The sequence below is a fragment of the Mytilus galloprovincialis genome, chromosome 5 (genome assembly GCF_965363235.1).
Source record: "Mytilus galloprovincialis chromosome 5, xbMytGall1.hap1.1, whole genome shotgun sequence".
NCBI classification, from domain to species: Eukaryota; Metazoa; Mollusca; class Bivalvia; order Mytilida; family Mytilidae; genus Mytilus; species Mytilus galloprovincialis.
The window spans coordinates 33,336,457-33,354,254 of NC_134842.1; the positions used below are offsets into that span (position 1 = coordinate 33,336,457).

Here is a 17,798-nt window from a genome sequence, read left to right on the forward strand (position 1 = left end):
CTGAATGTTCCTTAGGGTATCTAGTTTGTAAATTGTATCCGAAGTTATGATCTATCAACAAACATGGTCGCCATTGCTAAAAATAGAACATAGGGGTCAAATGCAGTTTTTGGCTTATAACTCAAAAACCAAAGCATTTAGATCAAATCTGACGTGGGTAATATTGTTTATCAGGTCAAGATCTATCTGCCCTGAAATTTTCAGATGAATCAGACAACCTGTTGTTGGGTTGCTGCCCCTGAATTGGTAATTTTAAGGAAATTTTGCTGTTTTTGGTTATTATCTTGAATATTATTATAGATAGAGATAAACTGTAAACAGGAATAATGTTCAGCAAAGTAAGATCTTCAATTAAGTCAATTTGACCAAAATTGTCAATGGACCCCTTAAGGAGTTATTGCCCTTTAAAGACTTTTTTCACAATTTGTTCATCATGTTGACTTACTTTAAAAAATCTTCTCCTTTGAAACTGCTGTATCAATTTCAGCCAAACTTAGGCTAAATGAGTTTCAGAGTATCTAGTATAAATTTTGTATTTTATTTCCTTGTATGTCAAGAAACATAGCTCCTATGGCTAAAATAGAACATAGGAGAAAATGATTATTTTTTTTGGCTTTTGAAGAAAATAGGACGATCCAAAAAACATTTAAATAAATTGAAAAGCCAAAATAATCATTGATGAGAGATTTAACCAAAAGAATTAAGGTGAGCGATTCAGGCTCTTGAGAGCCTCTTGTATGAATATACAGGTACATGTATTAATGCTGTATGCAAATGTTTAGTTGCTACTAATAGGCTATTTTTGGTAACTACATCATTTTGTCTCTATTGGATACTTTGGATTCAAAATTATTTGTTGGATACCAATTTTCGTGGATTTTCGTTAGTATAGGTGAACCATAAAATTAATTATTCAACGAATGATCAATTTTCTAAAGGCTTGTATGAAGATTTCTGCAAAACCAGAAAATTAAATGACCACAAACATGCAAGTTTTCCTTTACCATGAAAATTGGTACCAACAAAAAATAAATGAATCCAAAATAATTGTCTTATTATCAATATTACTACATTACCTTATCTTATATTAAAGCTGTAGGTCTAGGATCGACAAACATTCATATCATAGCCAATGCTTTTCCTGTGGAGTGTACATTGACTGAGTGGATCCTGTACCAATATCATGTGGATTTCAATCCTCAAGTGGACAGCAAGAAGGTCCGGTGTGCCATGATAGCAGACCACAAGGACTTGTTAGGAGAAACAAGAGCATTTGATGGAATGAAACTGATTATTCCAAGGAGACTGCCACAAGAAGTAATTTGTTGTAGATCAATTAATTTCTGTTCATTTAAAATGTTTAAGGAGGTACCAAACCCTTGGACTAAAATTGATTAAGCTTGTTAAATTTTCAAAAAAAATTGACAAAATATTTATTTTGACCCTTTGACATAAATATAAATCAAAACTTGAAGTTGAGCCAGACACTTTATCTGAAAAAAATCATAGGGTATATGGCAGTTTGACAAACACTAATTTTGATGGTTGAGGACCATATTTTTTTCTTAACAACAGAACCAGATATAGAAATCATTCTGCTAATTTTTACAGAGTTATCTCCCTGTATTGTTATGTACCACCTTGAACACTTTTTGATCTACCATTTTGCTCAATGTTACTGTTAATTCATAATTTTTTGGCAATGCTTTTTTATTGACATAATTACCACATGAACATGAGGAAAGGTGTATAAACATTTGTTTTGTTTTTTGAAAGCCATATTTGTATATGAAATTTTTCCAAAACCGCATCAATAAATCTTGCATTTGTGTCCATTTACCAACATTCACAATTATAAATACACTCTCAAATGACTGAAAGACATTTATTTAAACAATTTTTATGCTTATAACTTGTAATTGGTATGATGTTTGATTATTTGATATGGTCAGTGATTATAATTACCCAAAGGGCAAAGACAATTGAATATGTTTGGTTTTACAGGCTGTCTATGAAAAAGCAATTTGTTAAAAGATATTATACATTGATGTTTCTGACAGTGACATTCTTAATTGGATTTTTCGACGAATGTTTCAATGTGCAGGCCATTCACTGTTCAGGAGTTATGGTTCTTGTGACATTGAAAAATGCCAGGACACAAATAAATGTTAATAAATCCGGTTTGCTGTCTCTTTGACAGCCTCTTGTTGTAAATAGAATGCTATTATAATAATTTAATGCTACATTTGTAAAGTTGTACACAACTTCTTAAAACCACAGATAAATCCTCAGCAAGTAAAGATGGGAAAATTCATGTATTATTTGCAGACAGCTTAGTGGCATTATATCATATAAAAAGTAAAATTGTGAATGGATATGGGGTATGTGTCAGACATGATTTCTTTTCAATGTTTAAAAAACATACCACAATAAATACTAAGTACCCCCAAAAAGTACTTGCAATATAATAATTAATCTTTTACAGGTTACAGAAGTTTACAGTGAGATGAGATCTGATGGAACTAGAATCAGAATTACAATTTCGATGACCAATGAGATTCCACCTGTCAGTGCAGAGTCCATTCATATCTTCAATATTATCTTGAAAAGGTCTGGCTACATCAATGATTATTAAATTTTGTAAATGTATACAAGTTTTCAGACTTAAAATGTTTGAAGTTGTATGGCAATATATAGTTGTAAACTATCTAATTCGTCAAATAGATTTTGATTGTTGTAATTCGTCAAATAGATTTTGATTGTACAGACTACACTTGATAACATATATTTCTGCCTATTATGTGTATAAATAGTCAACTGCAGTTAGGTGAACATTATAGATCCGTGGTATGTCAATGTAAAGCAATTTATATATTTACAAGATGATGTGTTTGTTTATGTTTATTCCATACTTACCTAAGAACCATTTTATTAAAAATCACAAAATGCATATCCAGGACAAGAAATAATTTTGGACAAAGGGAGCTCACTCTATTCAACCACTACCTAAATGTCTCTTTAAAATATTGTATAAGTTCAATATGCAAAATGAAAGTTATCTATACTGCCTCAGTGGTCACAAGCACCTTAGTAATTGTAAAATTGTAAAAAATTTAGTATATAAATGTAACTACAATTCTGAAATATAGTAAAATTAGTTAAAAAGGAAAACAAACAGCAGATTATATTTATTTGTTTTTCAATTTCTTATTCCATAATTTTGATATGAAATGAAAGAATGAAAAAAGACAATGATATTCCTTAAATTTAAAGTATTGATTTATTTTCTAGAGCACAAAGAATGCTGGGAGGTGAACAGATAGGAAGGAACTACTATAATCAGAACTTAAGAAAAACAAATACAGCCTATCGGTAAGTAATAAAAATATATCCAGTAATTTTGAGTCTCATGAGTCTGAGTACTGAGCAAAGACTTGAGTACTGAGCAAAGAGGAGGTATGAAGAGACAACTTTTTTGCTCTGAAAATATATATTATCAATCTAATATTACAATGTTTTTAAAAAGCACATAAATTAAGATGAAAGTAATACGTATTTTAATTTTTTTTTAAAGATGAATAATTTTTTATTAGGGATTATTATAGTCTTTTTCCAAACCTCCTCATTGAACTTCAGAGATATTATTTTACAAATAACTTTAAAAAGTTTAATGTTTTACATTAAAGATCTGTCTAATGTCGATGAAAACACTAAATTTAGTTCAACAGATTTTTAGTTTAGTTCAACTTTATCAGTAGCGCTCAAATCCAAACAATTGAAAGCTAAGGATTGTTAATAACATAAACGGTACACGATGAGCATTTCAACAATCAATGTCTCTTCAGTGATGCTCAAGGCCAAAATACACTTACAAAAAACTGCACTGGATAACCAATGTAGAAATATTTGTAAAATAATTCAAAAATATTTTGATATTAATTGAGCTTATCTGAAAATGTTGATAAAAATTAAGCTGTTTAAGCAAAGGGACAGAACAAAAATGTCATTTACAAATTGTCACATATTGCAATACTAACTAGAATTAAGTATTTGTATAACACATTGATGCATGACAACATATTCATTACAGTATGGATATCATACCCGGATTTTTGGCAGCAATTCAGAAGTTTGAAGCTGGTAACCTTCTGCTGATAGACGTGGCCCACAAACTTCTACAAACTGACAGTATATTGACACAGATGACTAACCTCTATCACCTTTATAAGGATCAGCATGATGGAGATAATAAGTTCTGGGATAGATGTAGAAAACAATTCATTGGTACAATTGTTCTCACCAGGTGACTAAAAAATTTCATATAATAGATTTAAAAATTGCAGCAACAAAACGTCTGCTTCCATGAATAGAATAGATGTGGCAAAATGTATTTTGACTGAGTATTAGTTAATATTGGGGGAAAATTGTTTAAAGCAATTGTTAATAGCATATTGAAAAAATGGAAAAAGGGGGTGTAACATCCATGGTGTGTACAGCTTCCTAACATGTATGTATTTTCAATTAATGTAACAATTATAAATATTTTGGTAAGTCTGAAATTTTACTGCTTGTTTTTATTCAAAGGAGAATCAATTCAATATATTGCAAAAATTTCAAAATTTTATTATCTGAGAGACAACTAAACAACAATTCCCAAAGAACCTTGATAAACCCATGATTTATTTATGGGAATCATCAAAAAATCAACAACTGACAAAAAAATCAGATTTTAATTTGCAACTTTTATGCAATCTATTTTCTTTTCTTTCAAAGAATTCATTATTTCATTTTTTTTAAATTTTGACAGGTACAACAACAAGACCTACCTAATTGATGATATAGATTCAGATAAAACACCATTAGATACTTTTGAACTCAGGAATGGGGAAAAAATATCCTACGCAGATTATTATAGAAAACAGTATAACATAACTGATCTAGATGAGACGCAGCCAATGTTAATTAGTCGTCCGAAGGAAAAAGATAAACGAGTAGGAAGGACTGGTCTAATCATCTTGCTTCCACAGCTTTGTTATGTCACTGGGATGACAAACGAAATACAGAATGATAGAAGTGCTAAAACTAGTATTCAGACATTGACAAGGGTTGCACCTCAGCAGAGAGTTGTCTCCCTTACTGAATTTGTACAGCAGATTCAAACGTAAGTTTTTAGCTTTTACAGTGAAACTTGTATAAACTGAACCCTTTTTTGAATTTTAGTGTTTTGAGATAATCTGATAAAAATATTGGAAATCAACTTTGAATGAGGGATTTGCATTACATATTTTATATTAAAACAAGAGGCTGTCACAACGACAGCAAACCAGATTTATTAACATTTATTTGTGTCCTGGCTATATCACAAGAACCATTACTGATGAATGGTGAAAGTGAAAATCGTCAATATCAAATTTGACCTCCATTTTGTCATCAGTATCAACATATTAAAATTTGAAAAGCTTAAATTGAATGGTTCATGAGTAAATGCAACAACCTGAATGGAAACGCCATTTTACGATCTTTCAAGAACCATAACTCCTGAACGGTAAAAGTCAAAATCGTCATTATTGAACTTGACCTCTATTTTGTCATCAGTAACAACATATTAAAATTTCAAAAGCTTTGGTTGAATGGTTCATGAGAAAATGCACGGACACGACGGGAAAAACCATTTTTCAATCTTTCAAGAACCATAACTCCTGAACGGTAAAAGTCAAAATCGTCATTATTGAACTTGACCTCCATTTTGTCATCAGTAACAGCATATTAAAATTTCGGAAGCTTTGGTAGAACAGTTCATGCATAAATGCACGGACACGACTGGAAACTCCATTTTTCAATCTTTCAAGAACCATAACTCCTGAACGGTAAAAGTCAAATTCGTCATTATTGAAGTTGACCTCCATTCTTTCATTAGTAACAACATATTAAAATTTGGGAAGCTTTGGTAGAACAGTTCATGCGTAAATGCACGGACAACTCCATTTTTCAATCTTTCAAGAACCATAACTCCTGAACGGTAAAAGTCAAAATCGCCATTATTGAACTTGACCTTCGTATAGTTGTCAGTAATAACATATTAAAATTTTAAAAGCTTTGGTTGAACGGTTCATGAGTTAATGCATGGACAACATTTGATTGCCGCCCGCCCGCCCGCCTGCCCGCCGTACATCCCCAAATCAATAACCGACATTTTTGTCACAAAAATCCGGTTAAAAATAGTATTTATGGTTTCCCTACCTATTAATCTTAATTTGACATGTTTCTAAACACTAAGCTGTTAACAGCATTTGATTTTCTTTAGCCTCTGACTTTGATAAAAACATGTCACAAAATTTAAACATGTTACCACATTTATCAATGTTGCTTAATTCTTTAATACAAATGATAAACTTCCATCGAATAAACAGTTTAAAAGTGAAACATGCCAACCCTATAAACTTTAAGCAAGAAACCCTGAAAATGCTTGATCTTGTTTACATAAAATTATAATGACTCCTTTATGATTACAGGAATAAAGATGTACAAAAAATGATGAACGATTGGCATTTAAGAATACCAACTCAAGCACTCGAAATACAAGCTAAACTATTGGATCCAGAAATCATCAAACAAAAAGATGTACAGGTAAATTAGAGAGCCATCCGTGTTTAATTAACCTTATGTGAATTAAAGGGTATTATAAATGACAGTTGCATTTAGCATTGCCACCAAAGTTATTCCTTACAAACCAAAACTTTCTGTGTCATTTGTTCTCTTTTGGAGAGTTGTCTCATTGACAATCATACCAAATCTTTTCTTTTATTTATACTTAATGGACTTATACTAAGGTTTTATGACATTAAAATTAGCTTTTTTAAAACTGAGAAATAAATTCTATAGATAATTGCTAGAATTGGAAGTAGCTCAATCACATTCTTCTTAGATTTAAATATGTCTGTGAATAATGAATCAGTCTCTAATAATTAATTAGCTTGAAAGAAGTAAAAGGATAATAACCCAGTTTTTCAATGTTTTAGTTAAATTTTCATAATCCATGAAAATCATAAATTACAAGGTATCCTGAAAATACAATGATGTATGTAAATAAACTCATCATAAATACCAGGAATAAAATTTAAAAAAAGACTAAACAGTGATGCTCCAATAAAAAAAAGTTAAAAAGGTCGTCTACCAAATTAAGTACGAAGTTGAAGAGCATTGAGGACTAAAAGTTCCTAAATGTTTGGCATCTAAGGTAATCTATTCATGAGGTAGAAAAGCCTTAATATTTCAAAAATGTTAAGTTTTATAAACAGTAAGACAATGTATTGTTTAAATTTAGTTTAATCTTTATCCTTTTTTTTTTAAATATTTTTAGTTGAGATATGACCAAACAAAACCTGACTGGTCTAAAGACATGAGAAGTAATCTGTTGACAACTGCAGTCAGTCTGAAAAACTGGGTCATTATATTCTCAAGAAAGAATCGTGGAACAGTTGTTGATTTCATTGAGGCTCTCAAACGTGTTGGACCTCCCATGGGAATTAACTTCACACAACCTATAGTGTAAGTACTACAGGAATTAATCAAATTTTGAAAACCAAATTTTTATGTATATACAGTGCAACCTGTCTAATCTGACACACTCGGGCACCAGAAAACATGTTGGATTAAGCAGGGTGTCAGAATACTCAGGTTTTTTCTGCAAGAATAGGCAGATTTTGTGACCATGAAAATGTGTCGGTTAAAACAGGATGTTGGAATACTCAGGTGTCTTTGAGACAAGTTGCACTATATTCATTTTCTTTTTACTATTACTATACTAGACCCTAATTGATGTGTGATGCTAGGAATCACTTTGGAATTAGAAAATCCAAAAATTACTTTTCTATGTTCTTGCCTGACATGATTGCTTCCCCTTAATAGTAGACACTTAGCCAGACATAAGCAGTTGAACTAGAGAAGAACTTCTTTTAATCTTATCAAATTAGGGTGTTGACTTGAAACACAGAGATCCTGTGTTTCTTGTCCGAGAGAAGACAAGTTTAACTTCTAATAAGAATCATGGCATGATGCTATCCTGAGTTATACCTGATTATTCTCTCTTGGCATGTCTGAATTTGTTAAGGGCTAGTCCAGAAAAAAATGTATGGGGGGGTTGGAAGGCAATTTTTGTCAGCACCCACCACCCAGACAATTGTAATTGAGAATTATAGTGCATTATAGTGTGAAAAGTTGCTCTGATACCCATCACCCATGTATTATTAATACAATGTGCCTTCCAACCCCCATACATTTTTTTCTAGAATAGCCCTAATGGAAAACATATCCAAGGTTATAATGAAAATCTTGGATACTAATTTTCATGGGTTAAGGTAAATCAAAAATTTAAATGCTCAACAATATACAGTATTCTAAATGCTTATTTGCAGACTTTTCCAAACAATGAAATCCAAGAATACACACTGTGTATGGCTCCACCATTCACAAAAATTGATATCCACAAAAATTACTCAACAATACACCCTACATCTTTTTGTTTAAAATGTTTATCAGCAACAGCAGAAACACATATAACAGCCAGTAATGGAAAAGTTTGAAAATTATTTAATTTCAGGGTTGAATTACCTGACGATAGAAACTTGTCCTACATCACAGGTCTAAGACAGACAGTAGAATCTACCACTCAGCTCGTCCTCTGTGTTCTACCTCATAGTAAAGAAGATTGTTATAATGCTATCAAGAAATTCTGTTGTGTTGATCATCCAGGTAGGTTTCCAACTTTCCATTGATTGATTTTCCTTTAATAGTGTCTTTGAATGCTTGATTGATTTTTTGTGTTTAATGCCACTTTCAGCATATGCGCACTCTTGTCTGTGCATGGCACCCAGAAACGTGTGTGTGTTTAGTTGTGATTGTTGAAAGATGGACAAAAAATTGTGAGATAAATTATATTACAATTTCAGTAAATGCTGCATACATGTAAATTATCAATATTTAAAATGCAGTATTCCTTTTTTTGGAAACCTATCCAGTATTAATGATAAAAATGTTAAATCGTTTCTGAATTTACAGTAAGTACTGAAGATAATGAAACCTTTAAAATCAGATTAACATGTAAATGAAAATATAACTGTATCAATTTATATTTTGCAGTGCCTAGTCAGGTAGTACTAAGCAGAACTATATTCAAGAAACAAAATCTCCAGTCTGTGTCTACTAATATTGCTATCCAGCTAAACTGTAAGCTGGGTGGAGAACTGTGGGTAGCAAGTATGCCTGTAAGTTATCAAAGGGAGATAATCTACTATTACAGAAAACATTCTATACTTCAAAAGTTTTCTGCCTGTTTTTTTAGGTGGATATTTGTTACCTGTTTTAAGGGAATACATTGTATAACAAAGAGACAGTAACCCAATGACATCAAAAACTAAAAGACTGCTATCAGTCTTTCAAGCTGTTAAATAAAATGATTTGAAAATTGTATATAGGTGAAAAGTATGATTAGGCTTCCACTAATATCTAAACCTTGGACTGGTATGATAACCAGAAAAATCTTGAGTACCAAACTTGTCAAACTGTTGCATATTAATTTTTGTCGCCAAGATAGTGTAAAATGAAACAAAAATATTGAGAGGATAAACAAACAACTTTGCAATGAACTATTTGGCAATCAAGTTATTGTTCATTATCTTGCCATTTACGAGAAGGTCTTCTGTTGTAAGATTAATTACATTATAACAAGAAGATGAAAGTTTTCAACTTGTAAATGTTGTGCATAATTTATATTTTTTACAGGGCATGACTACTGGTTTAATGATTGTTGGTATTGATGTGTTCCACGACAAGAAGAATAACAAGTCGTATGCTGGTGTCGTCTGTAGTCTAAACAAGGAATGTACTCGATACTTTTCAACTGTAACGCCCCAACTAAGTGGACAGGAATTAATTGATGGCATTTATGTAAAGTTTGCTGGTATGTTAAAAATATTTTACAATCAACATTCAAAGGATTAGAATGGAAAAGTTATTAAAAAAACAACATTAAAATTTTACTGGAAAATTAATTTCAAGGAAAATATTTGATGATAGCAGGCTACATTTAAGGAATGACTGTAATATTTTTTCTGTCTATGAAGAAATAACATAAAAAATTTGGTGCACACTGAATAACATGTGTAGCGGGTTATTTAACAGTATACACCACATTTTTTATGTTATTTCAAATAGACAGAAAAAATATTACAGTTATTTCTTATAATTTAATTCTGAATTTCATTTTTAACAGTAGAAAACCATGAAAAACGTTGATGATGTCACAGTCACATGACTAAATTATGTCTATGGGCTGATAACAAAATAATGTCAGCCAATCAGAAGACGCGTTACATCCAAAATTAAATCATTTATAAATACAAACAACAAAGTTTGAATTTCAATAACTATGGTATGTAAGGAAAGAAAGTTAAAAGTTTAAACAAATTGATTAGACACAACGAAAGTTTATGTACGTAGTAGATATAATTCTGAAGAACAAATTTTATGTTCAATAACTAATTAATTATTGTTATTTCCTTTCATCTGTACAGAGGGACTAAAGAAGTACCATCAAGTAAATGGTCATTTGCCTGGTAATATTGTTGTATATAGAGATGGAGTTGGTGATGGACAGTTAGATATGGTTATGGAACATGAGGTCAAACAGATGCAGGGCTGTACCGTAGATTTATACCCAGATGTTCCGTAAGTTTTTAAGTTATTAGGAATTTTAAATTAGCTGTTTTAAAGATTTATAAGTCAATTTAGAATAACTGCGAATTTAAAATTGTTGTTATTTCTTTGAAAAAATTAGTAAGCCATTTATAGTATAAATTGAACAAGCTTGGATGTTTTATAGTTGCTATGATTTTGACATTGAATGAACCAATGAACAAATTCTTCTCAGTTTAATGACACCTCTGCTTTGGACTCCGAGATGTGATATGTTTGTATAGTGTTAAGCATTATGCATTACACTGCTTAGTTCATTCCAACTAAAATAACCATAATTTTGTTTCCAACCCACCAGGAAAACTGATTGGTTGACATTTTAAGTATTTTGTTTATTGACAAAACAGACGTTCCTACATCAAATATCATATTATAAAAAATTATCATAGTATTTGTAAAGAAAAAAAAAGGAAAAATTTCTCATGATTAAGTTTATTTTACAGGCCGAAGATGGCAGTAGTTATAGTAAAGAAGAGGATTAGTCAAAGATTCTTCTCTAAGAACCATCAGAATTATAGCAATCCCACACCAGGGACGGTTGTTGATAGCGCCCTCACTAAAAGTGAATGGTAAGTCTCCGGTTCTTAAGGTGGTATGAGAGTCTAAAATAAAAATGATAGAATTTGTTCACACTGTGCCAAAACGTAGTATCTATTGATATATGTTCAAAAATATAATAAAAAGGAAAGGTCACTGTGCATTTTCTCAAGCTACAGGTTATGACAAAATGACACATTTTGTATGGATTATACAGGAAAAAACACCATTTTGTGATGAGAAACTAAACAAAATGATAGAATTGTAAAATAAATTAGGAAAAGATAGCTTTCAGACAGTGCTTAGAGAATATCAAAAGAAAGATAGGGTCACCGTACGTTTTTTGGAAAATGCACTTTTTAGAGTTACCTCCCCGTAAAATGCCAATTTAAAAACATTTTAGAACAACCAAAAATAATCTACCCTTGTAAAAATATTAATATTTATAAGTTATATTTTTATAAATTGGTTCTTTTAAATTAAAATTCAAATTAAATAACTGCATTCCTGCATCAAATTTTGCTAGCTTGACAGAAAATATGGACCTTAGGTTCTCTGTTTTTTACAATCAAAGATGGCGGAAGACACCCTTAACCCTTTCACTGATTGCTGCCCAGACAGAAGCTACTCTGAGACGATGGCTTCCCTGGCTACTTTTACTCAAGTGGGAGACCTTCATAATAAATGTCAATAAAAACTTGTTTATAGTTATTTGTGTATTTATTTCATTCACTAACACCATGTTCACAGTTTTGTTCATGTTTTGATAATTTTTTCTTCATAAAATATTCAAATTTTCAAATTTTCGGCATTATCTAGGTGAAATTCTCAAAATTCTGCTCTAAGACCCCAAATCGTAATTTTTTAACCCAAAACGGCAAAATTTGGAAAAATTTTATGAGGCTGTACAAATTCCTCGCACTGAACTATGTCCATTCCAAGTGTTTTGTATATAAAACGACATTTTATGTCAAAAAAGTATACTAGTTTGGCTTCAATTCTTCCATATTCTTTCAAAAAAAATGTTCCCCCATTTCAAATTCTCGTAAATTCCGTAAATTTCGTCTGATTTTGACACGGTTTTCAACAAACGGAAGCGCCATGTTTACACTTTCATCCGGGTATTCATCAAAGAAAGATAACTCATGTTTGCACTGTTTTGAGCGGGAAATATAAAAGAGGTATTCCGATCCCGGTAAAACGGGACTCATCGTCAGCTGTCTGAAGCGTGAATCCCGGTAAACCGGGACTCATCGGCGAAAGGGTTAAGGCAACACCATTCATCATTTGTAGAGGGGGCATGTGATATATAAAACAACATATCTCCTCTTTCAAAATGTGAGGAACCCTTTAAACTTTATTAAACCTGAAGATTTTTTACTTTGAATAATAAATAAAATTGAGAATGGAAATGGGGAATGTGTCAAAGAGACAACAACTCGACCACAGAAAATACAACAGCAGAAGGTCACCAACAGGTCTTCAAAAACTGATTTTTGATATGAAATTGTTAAGTACATTAACAACAACTAATAAAGGCTTATGGTTCACCTTATACTGTAGATTCATCTTCATTCCTGGGATCTCAGTATAGGTTAACCACATGATAGAAGCTTGTTTACAGATCCAGCAAAACCACCAATTCAAACATCCTCAATCCAGGAAAATTAGTATCCAAGAAAATTGAGTTTTTAGGAACAAACAATGAGGGGGGATAGGAGGGGTCCTGTTCTCGAAATCCCGGGCTTAAAAACACAAAATCCCGAGGTCCCAAATTTAAATAAAGTTAATCCTGACGTCCCGAAATCCAAAAAAAGGAATTCCCGAATCCCTAAAGGGTCAATCCCGAAATCCCGAGCTTAAAATCACTTGATCCCGGAGTCCCGATAAAGGTCCTATCCCCCCACAACAATGAATACAAACAATTCTGCTGCTTTATTCTAATATATCTAAACAATGCAGGGTCAAAGGGTCAAACAAGAAAGATTTCACTTTAATTTCACCTTGATCAAAATATAGCTAATAAACATTTGTACCTCTTTTATTTCAGGATGGACTTTTTCTTGGTGTCCCAGTCTGTACGTCAGGGGACTGTCTCACCAACGCACTACAATGTTATCTACAATACTATCACAAGCTTTACTGCTGACAGATTCCAAAGACTTACCTATAAGTTATGTCATCTGTATTACAACTGGCCGGTAAGTTGAATATTTTTAACAGAACAGATAACAGAGTCTTACATATAAGTTATTTTATATTTATTGAAACATGTGAAATATTTTGAATACTTTTTACTTGGCACTTGTTAAAAAAAAGAAAGAAATAACAAACTCTAAGGAGAATTAAAAACATGGTAAAGTCTATGTACCATTAAAAACATGGTAAAGTCTATGTACCATTAAAACATGGTAAAGTCTATGTACCATTAAAAACATGGTAAAGTCTATGTACCATTAAAACATGGTAAAGTCTATGTACAATTAAAAACATGGTAAAGTCTATGTACAATTAAAAACATGGTAAAGTCTATGTACCATTAAAAACATGGTAAAGTTTATGTACCATTAAAAACATGGTAAAGTCTATGTACAACATGTACCATTAAAAACATGGTAAAGTCTATGTACCATTAAAAAATCAAACACGACTATATCAACCTACAGAACTATAAATGGAAAAAAGGATTTTTATTTATTTCCCAATCATGATAAATATTCTATTTAATGGATGTTTACAAATGACTTATGTGTTGTTCAGTGTATATTTGTAATTTATATTTTGCTAAATACAGAAAAATCTAACCATACTTTGTTTATTTTCAGGGCACAATACGTGTACCAGCACCATGTCAATATGCACACAAATTGGCATATTTAGTTGGCCAGAATATTAGAAAGATTCCACATCCTGCATTGTCAGATAGACTCTACTTTTTGTAAAGTGATTGTTATTTTGTTTGTGTCCTGAATATCCTTGAAATATCTGCCATTTGACATCAAGAAGAAGGATAAGAATTTGTTCTCTTCCTGAATATGCATGAAATATTTGCCACTTGTTATTTAGCAAACAATAAATCTAGTAACTTGATTGTAAATTTGTACTTGTCCTGAATATGCATGAAATATTTGTGACTTGACAGTAAGAAGAGTGATTAAAATTTGTTCCGTTTCCTGAATATGCATGAAATATTTGCTACTTGACGGGAAGCACATAAACAATTTTGTAAAGGGATTGTTAATTTGTTCTTGTCCTGAATATGTATAAAATATTTGCCACTTGACGTGAAGCACATAAACAATTTTGTAAAGGGATTGTTGATTTGTACTTGTCCTGAATATGTATGAAATATTTGCCACTTGACATGATGCACATAAACAATCTTGGAAAGGGATTGTTGATTTGTACTAGTCCTGAATATGTATGAAATATTTGCCACTTGACATGATGCACATAAACAATCATGGAAAGGGATTGTTGATTTGTACTCGTCCTGAATATGTTTGAAATATTTGCCACTTTGACATGAAGCACATAAACAATCTTGGAAAGGGATTTGTCCTGAATATGTTTGAAGTATTTGCCACTTGTCGGGAAGCACATAAACAATTTTGTAAAGGGATTGTTAATTTGTTCTTGTCCTGAATATGTATAAAATATTTGCCACTTGACGTGAAGCACATAAACAATTTTGTAAAGGGATTGTTGATTTGTACTTGTCCTGAATATGTATGAAATATTTGCCACTTGACATGAAGCACATAAACAATCTTGGAAAGGGATTGTTGATTTGTACTTGTCCTGAATATGTTTGAAATATTTGCCACTTGACGTGAAGCACATAAACAATTTTGTAAAGGGATAGGTAGTTTGTTCTTGTCCTGAATATGTATGAAATATTTGCCACTTGACATGAAGCACATAAACAATCTTGGAAAGGGATTGTTGATTTGTTCTTGTCCTGAATATGTATGAAATATTTGCCACTTGATTTCAAGCAACAAATAATCTGTACGAGGTTAGAACTATCATCAAAACCTATAGACCTGATAAAGACCTTAGAATACTATAACTACAATGTTGTTGTTTTTAGTCTATTAAGCTGCATTATACTAGCACCTTAGATGTGTGTTCTTCCCAACGAATTCTGAAAAAAGTACCATTGTTATTATCTAGCAGGCTAAGATGTCAAAGAACAATTGTATGAAATGTTTCATTGCCGAAATTCTGTAATTATAAGTGGTTTATATTTCCCAAATGACAAAATGCACAGGAATATTGTTCATGTACACCAAATCTCTATGATCGAGGAAATTAAGTTCTATAAGGATGAAATGAATGAATTGAGACAACTAGATTGGTTAAGCTATTAAACTAAAATCTGTAACTACAAGTGGTTTATATTTCCCAAATGACAAAATGCACAGGAATATTGTTCATGTACGCAAAGCTCTATAATCGAGGAAATTAAGTTCTATAAGGATGAAATGAATGAATTGAGACAACTAGATTGGTTAAGCTAATAAACTACCTTTGGCTGTTTAGTCTCGGAGGTTTGTAAGAAGCGACAGAATAAGAAGCACCTTTAGCTGTGTGATTTGCATACTTAGATAAGTAATTGTTGTAACTTAGAGGTGAGAAGCAATGAAGTGAACTGTATATTTGGACAAATGTGTTATCCAAAATACAATATTTGTCATGTGTAGTATCTCTGTCTTTTGTATATAACACAAAGTTGTTCTATGAAATTTGTGAGCAACATTGTGCATGCATACAATCAGTTATCTGTTCCAGTGACCATACAATTATTACTCAATCTTAACAAAATATCATATTCCACTTTAAAAAATATTACACTAACCATCTCTAGGAGGTCAAGGTCACAGTGTCAATAGATTAAAGAGGTTTTTTTTAAATGGTTGTTTCTTTTGGGTCAAAAATCAGATCTTTGTTAATGTTTGATGAATGTGAAAAAAGACACCTATCAATTTGGAGGTCAATTGTTCAGATGTCAAGGTCACATTAGAAATTGATATATTGAAATTTTTCTATTGTTTTCTTCATAAGTTGTCAGCAGACTTAACAGTGTTCTCAAAAGTCAAAGTCATATCCTAAAATTTGGGCGTTCCAAATTGTCAAGTCTTTACAGTGATTACAATGAAGGTCTACAAGAATAGAGAAAACCCCTTTTGAAACTCCAATCAGAAATGATTTTCTCAAATACAGTTTGTTGGATGTATTCACCCAATAAAAGGGAATATAATGTTTGATGATTTCTGACAAAAGTTTTCCCTAAAAGACAAAAGGAAAGAAAAGTTCCATTTCTTAAAAAAGTTAGTCACAGCCAATATGAATGGATCCCCCAATTGACTACATGAAGGAGTTGCTGTATTTTAATTGTCATTTCAGCGTTTCTTTTACTTATTCTTTTTAGGTGGTTGGTATTTTGTTTCCAAATTTTCTCTTGGAACTCCCAAAGAATCCTTTTTATATGACCCCAAAAAAATTTGGGGATCGTATAATGGTATGATGTTGTCGTTGTCTGCGTCGTCTGAAGACACATTGGTTTCCGGATAATAACTAGTTTAAGTGAATAAATCTTTATGAATTTTTTTCAGAAGGTTCAGGTAGCACTCCACAGTTAGAAAATAAAATTAAAAATGAGCCACAAAATGTTTTATCATCTCCTATTCCTGGATTTCTAATACATTAACCTAACTGTTTGTGTTGTACATGTGCATATGTATGTAATCAGTATATTCCATAGATTTAATTTTCAAAAGTTAAAAGAGTGAAAATAAATTCCTTTTATGTGTATCCATGGCAACATTCTGCATTTATTTACCATAAAATATTGCAAAAAGGGGGGTGGACATGTCACATATCCCCCCAAAATTTGGATCAAACTAGAATTTCAATGCCTTTGAGTAATACCTTTTTAGAAACTGTTTTCATAAATCTTCCTAATGATCAAATAAAAAATGGGTGTCTTTCGCCTCATTTTTTTGTAAAATCCAATCACAAAGTTCGTGCGATAAAAAGTTGGAAAAAAACATTACAATAATTGCCGGACCAATGTATGATAGGGACATGCAAATACGGACTGTCATACAGAAAACAGCCTATATTACATACATTACATACTCTTGATGTTCATATAAACCCAATACAAAGGCTATTTTAATACTCAGCTATCCAAAAATGAATTTTATTGCACACTAGCTCTCATATTTGAAAAATCCACAGGGGCCAAAATGCGAAACTACACACCTAACTGTGGAGTGCTACCTCAATACCACAGAAAGAAGGTTGGGATTCATTTTAGGGGTTATGGGGCCAAAGTTTAGAAATTAAGGGCTAAAACAAGCATATTTCTAGTTTCCAGACAATAACTTGTGTGTTATTGTATGGATCTCTCTGAAATTGTACCACAATGTACCATATAACAAAGGGAAGGCTGGGATTAAGTTTTGGGTTAATTACCCCAAAATATGTAGGAATTAGGGGCC

General features: G+C 31.7%; 1 protein-coding gene across 1 annotated transcript in view; it reads left to right on the forward strand.

The window, feature by feature from the left end:
- Positions 1-15,361, forward strand: part of LOC143075651 (piwi-like protein 1) — a 33,179-nt gene extending 17,818 nt beyond the window's left edge. Inside the window, exons 4-17 of the mRNA XM_076251158.1 lie at positions 1,094-1,317; positions 2,486-2,610; positions 3,292-3,372; positions 4,091-4,303; positions 4,808-5,161; positions 6,513-6,627; positions 7,361-7,548; positions 8,600-8,751; positions 9,139-9,263; positions 9,781-9,958; positions 10,572-10,725; positions 11,196-11,321; positions 13,340-13,490; positions 14,115-15,361. Of these exons, the coding sequence (XP_076107273.1) occupies positions 1,094-1,317; positions 2,486-2,610; positions 3,292-3,372; positions 4,091-4,303; positions 4,808-5,161; positions 6,513-6,627; positions 7,361-7,548; positions 8,600-8,751; positions 9,139-9,263; positions 9,781-9,958; positions 10,572-10,725; positions 11,196-11,321; positions 13,340-13,490; positions 14,115-14,231 (2,303 nt within the window). The 3' untranslated portion in view covers positions 14,232-15,361. The remainder of the gene's footprint in view (positions 1-1,093; positions 1,318-2,485; positions 2,611-3,291; positions 3,373-4,090; positions 4,304-4,807; positions 5,162-6,512; positions 6,628-7,360; positions 7,549-8,599; positions 8,752-9,138; positions 9,264-9,780; positions 9,959-10,571; positions 10,726-11,195; positions 11,322-13,339; positions 13,491-14,114) is intronic.
- Positions 15,362-17,798: the final 2,437 nt, after the last annotated feature.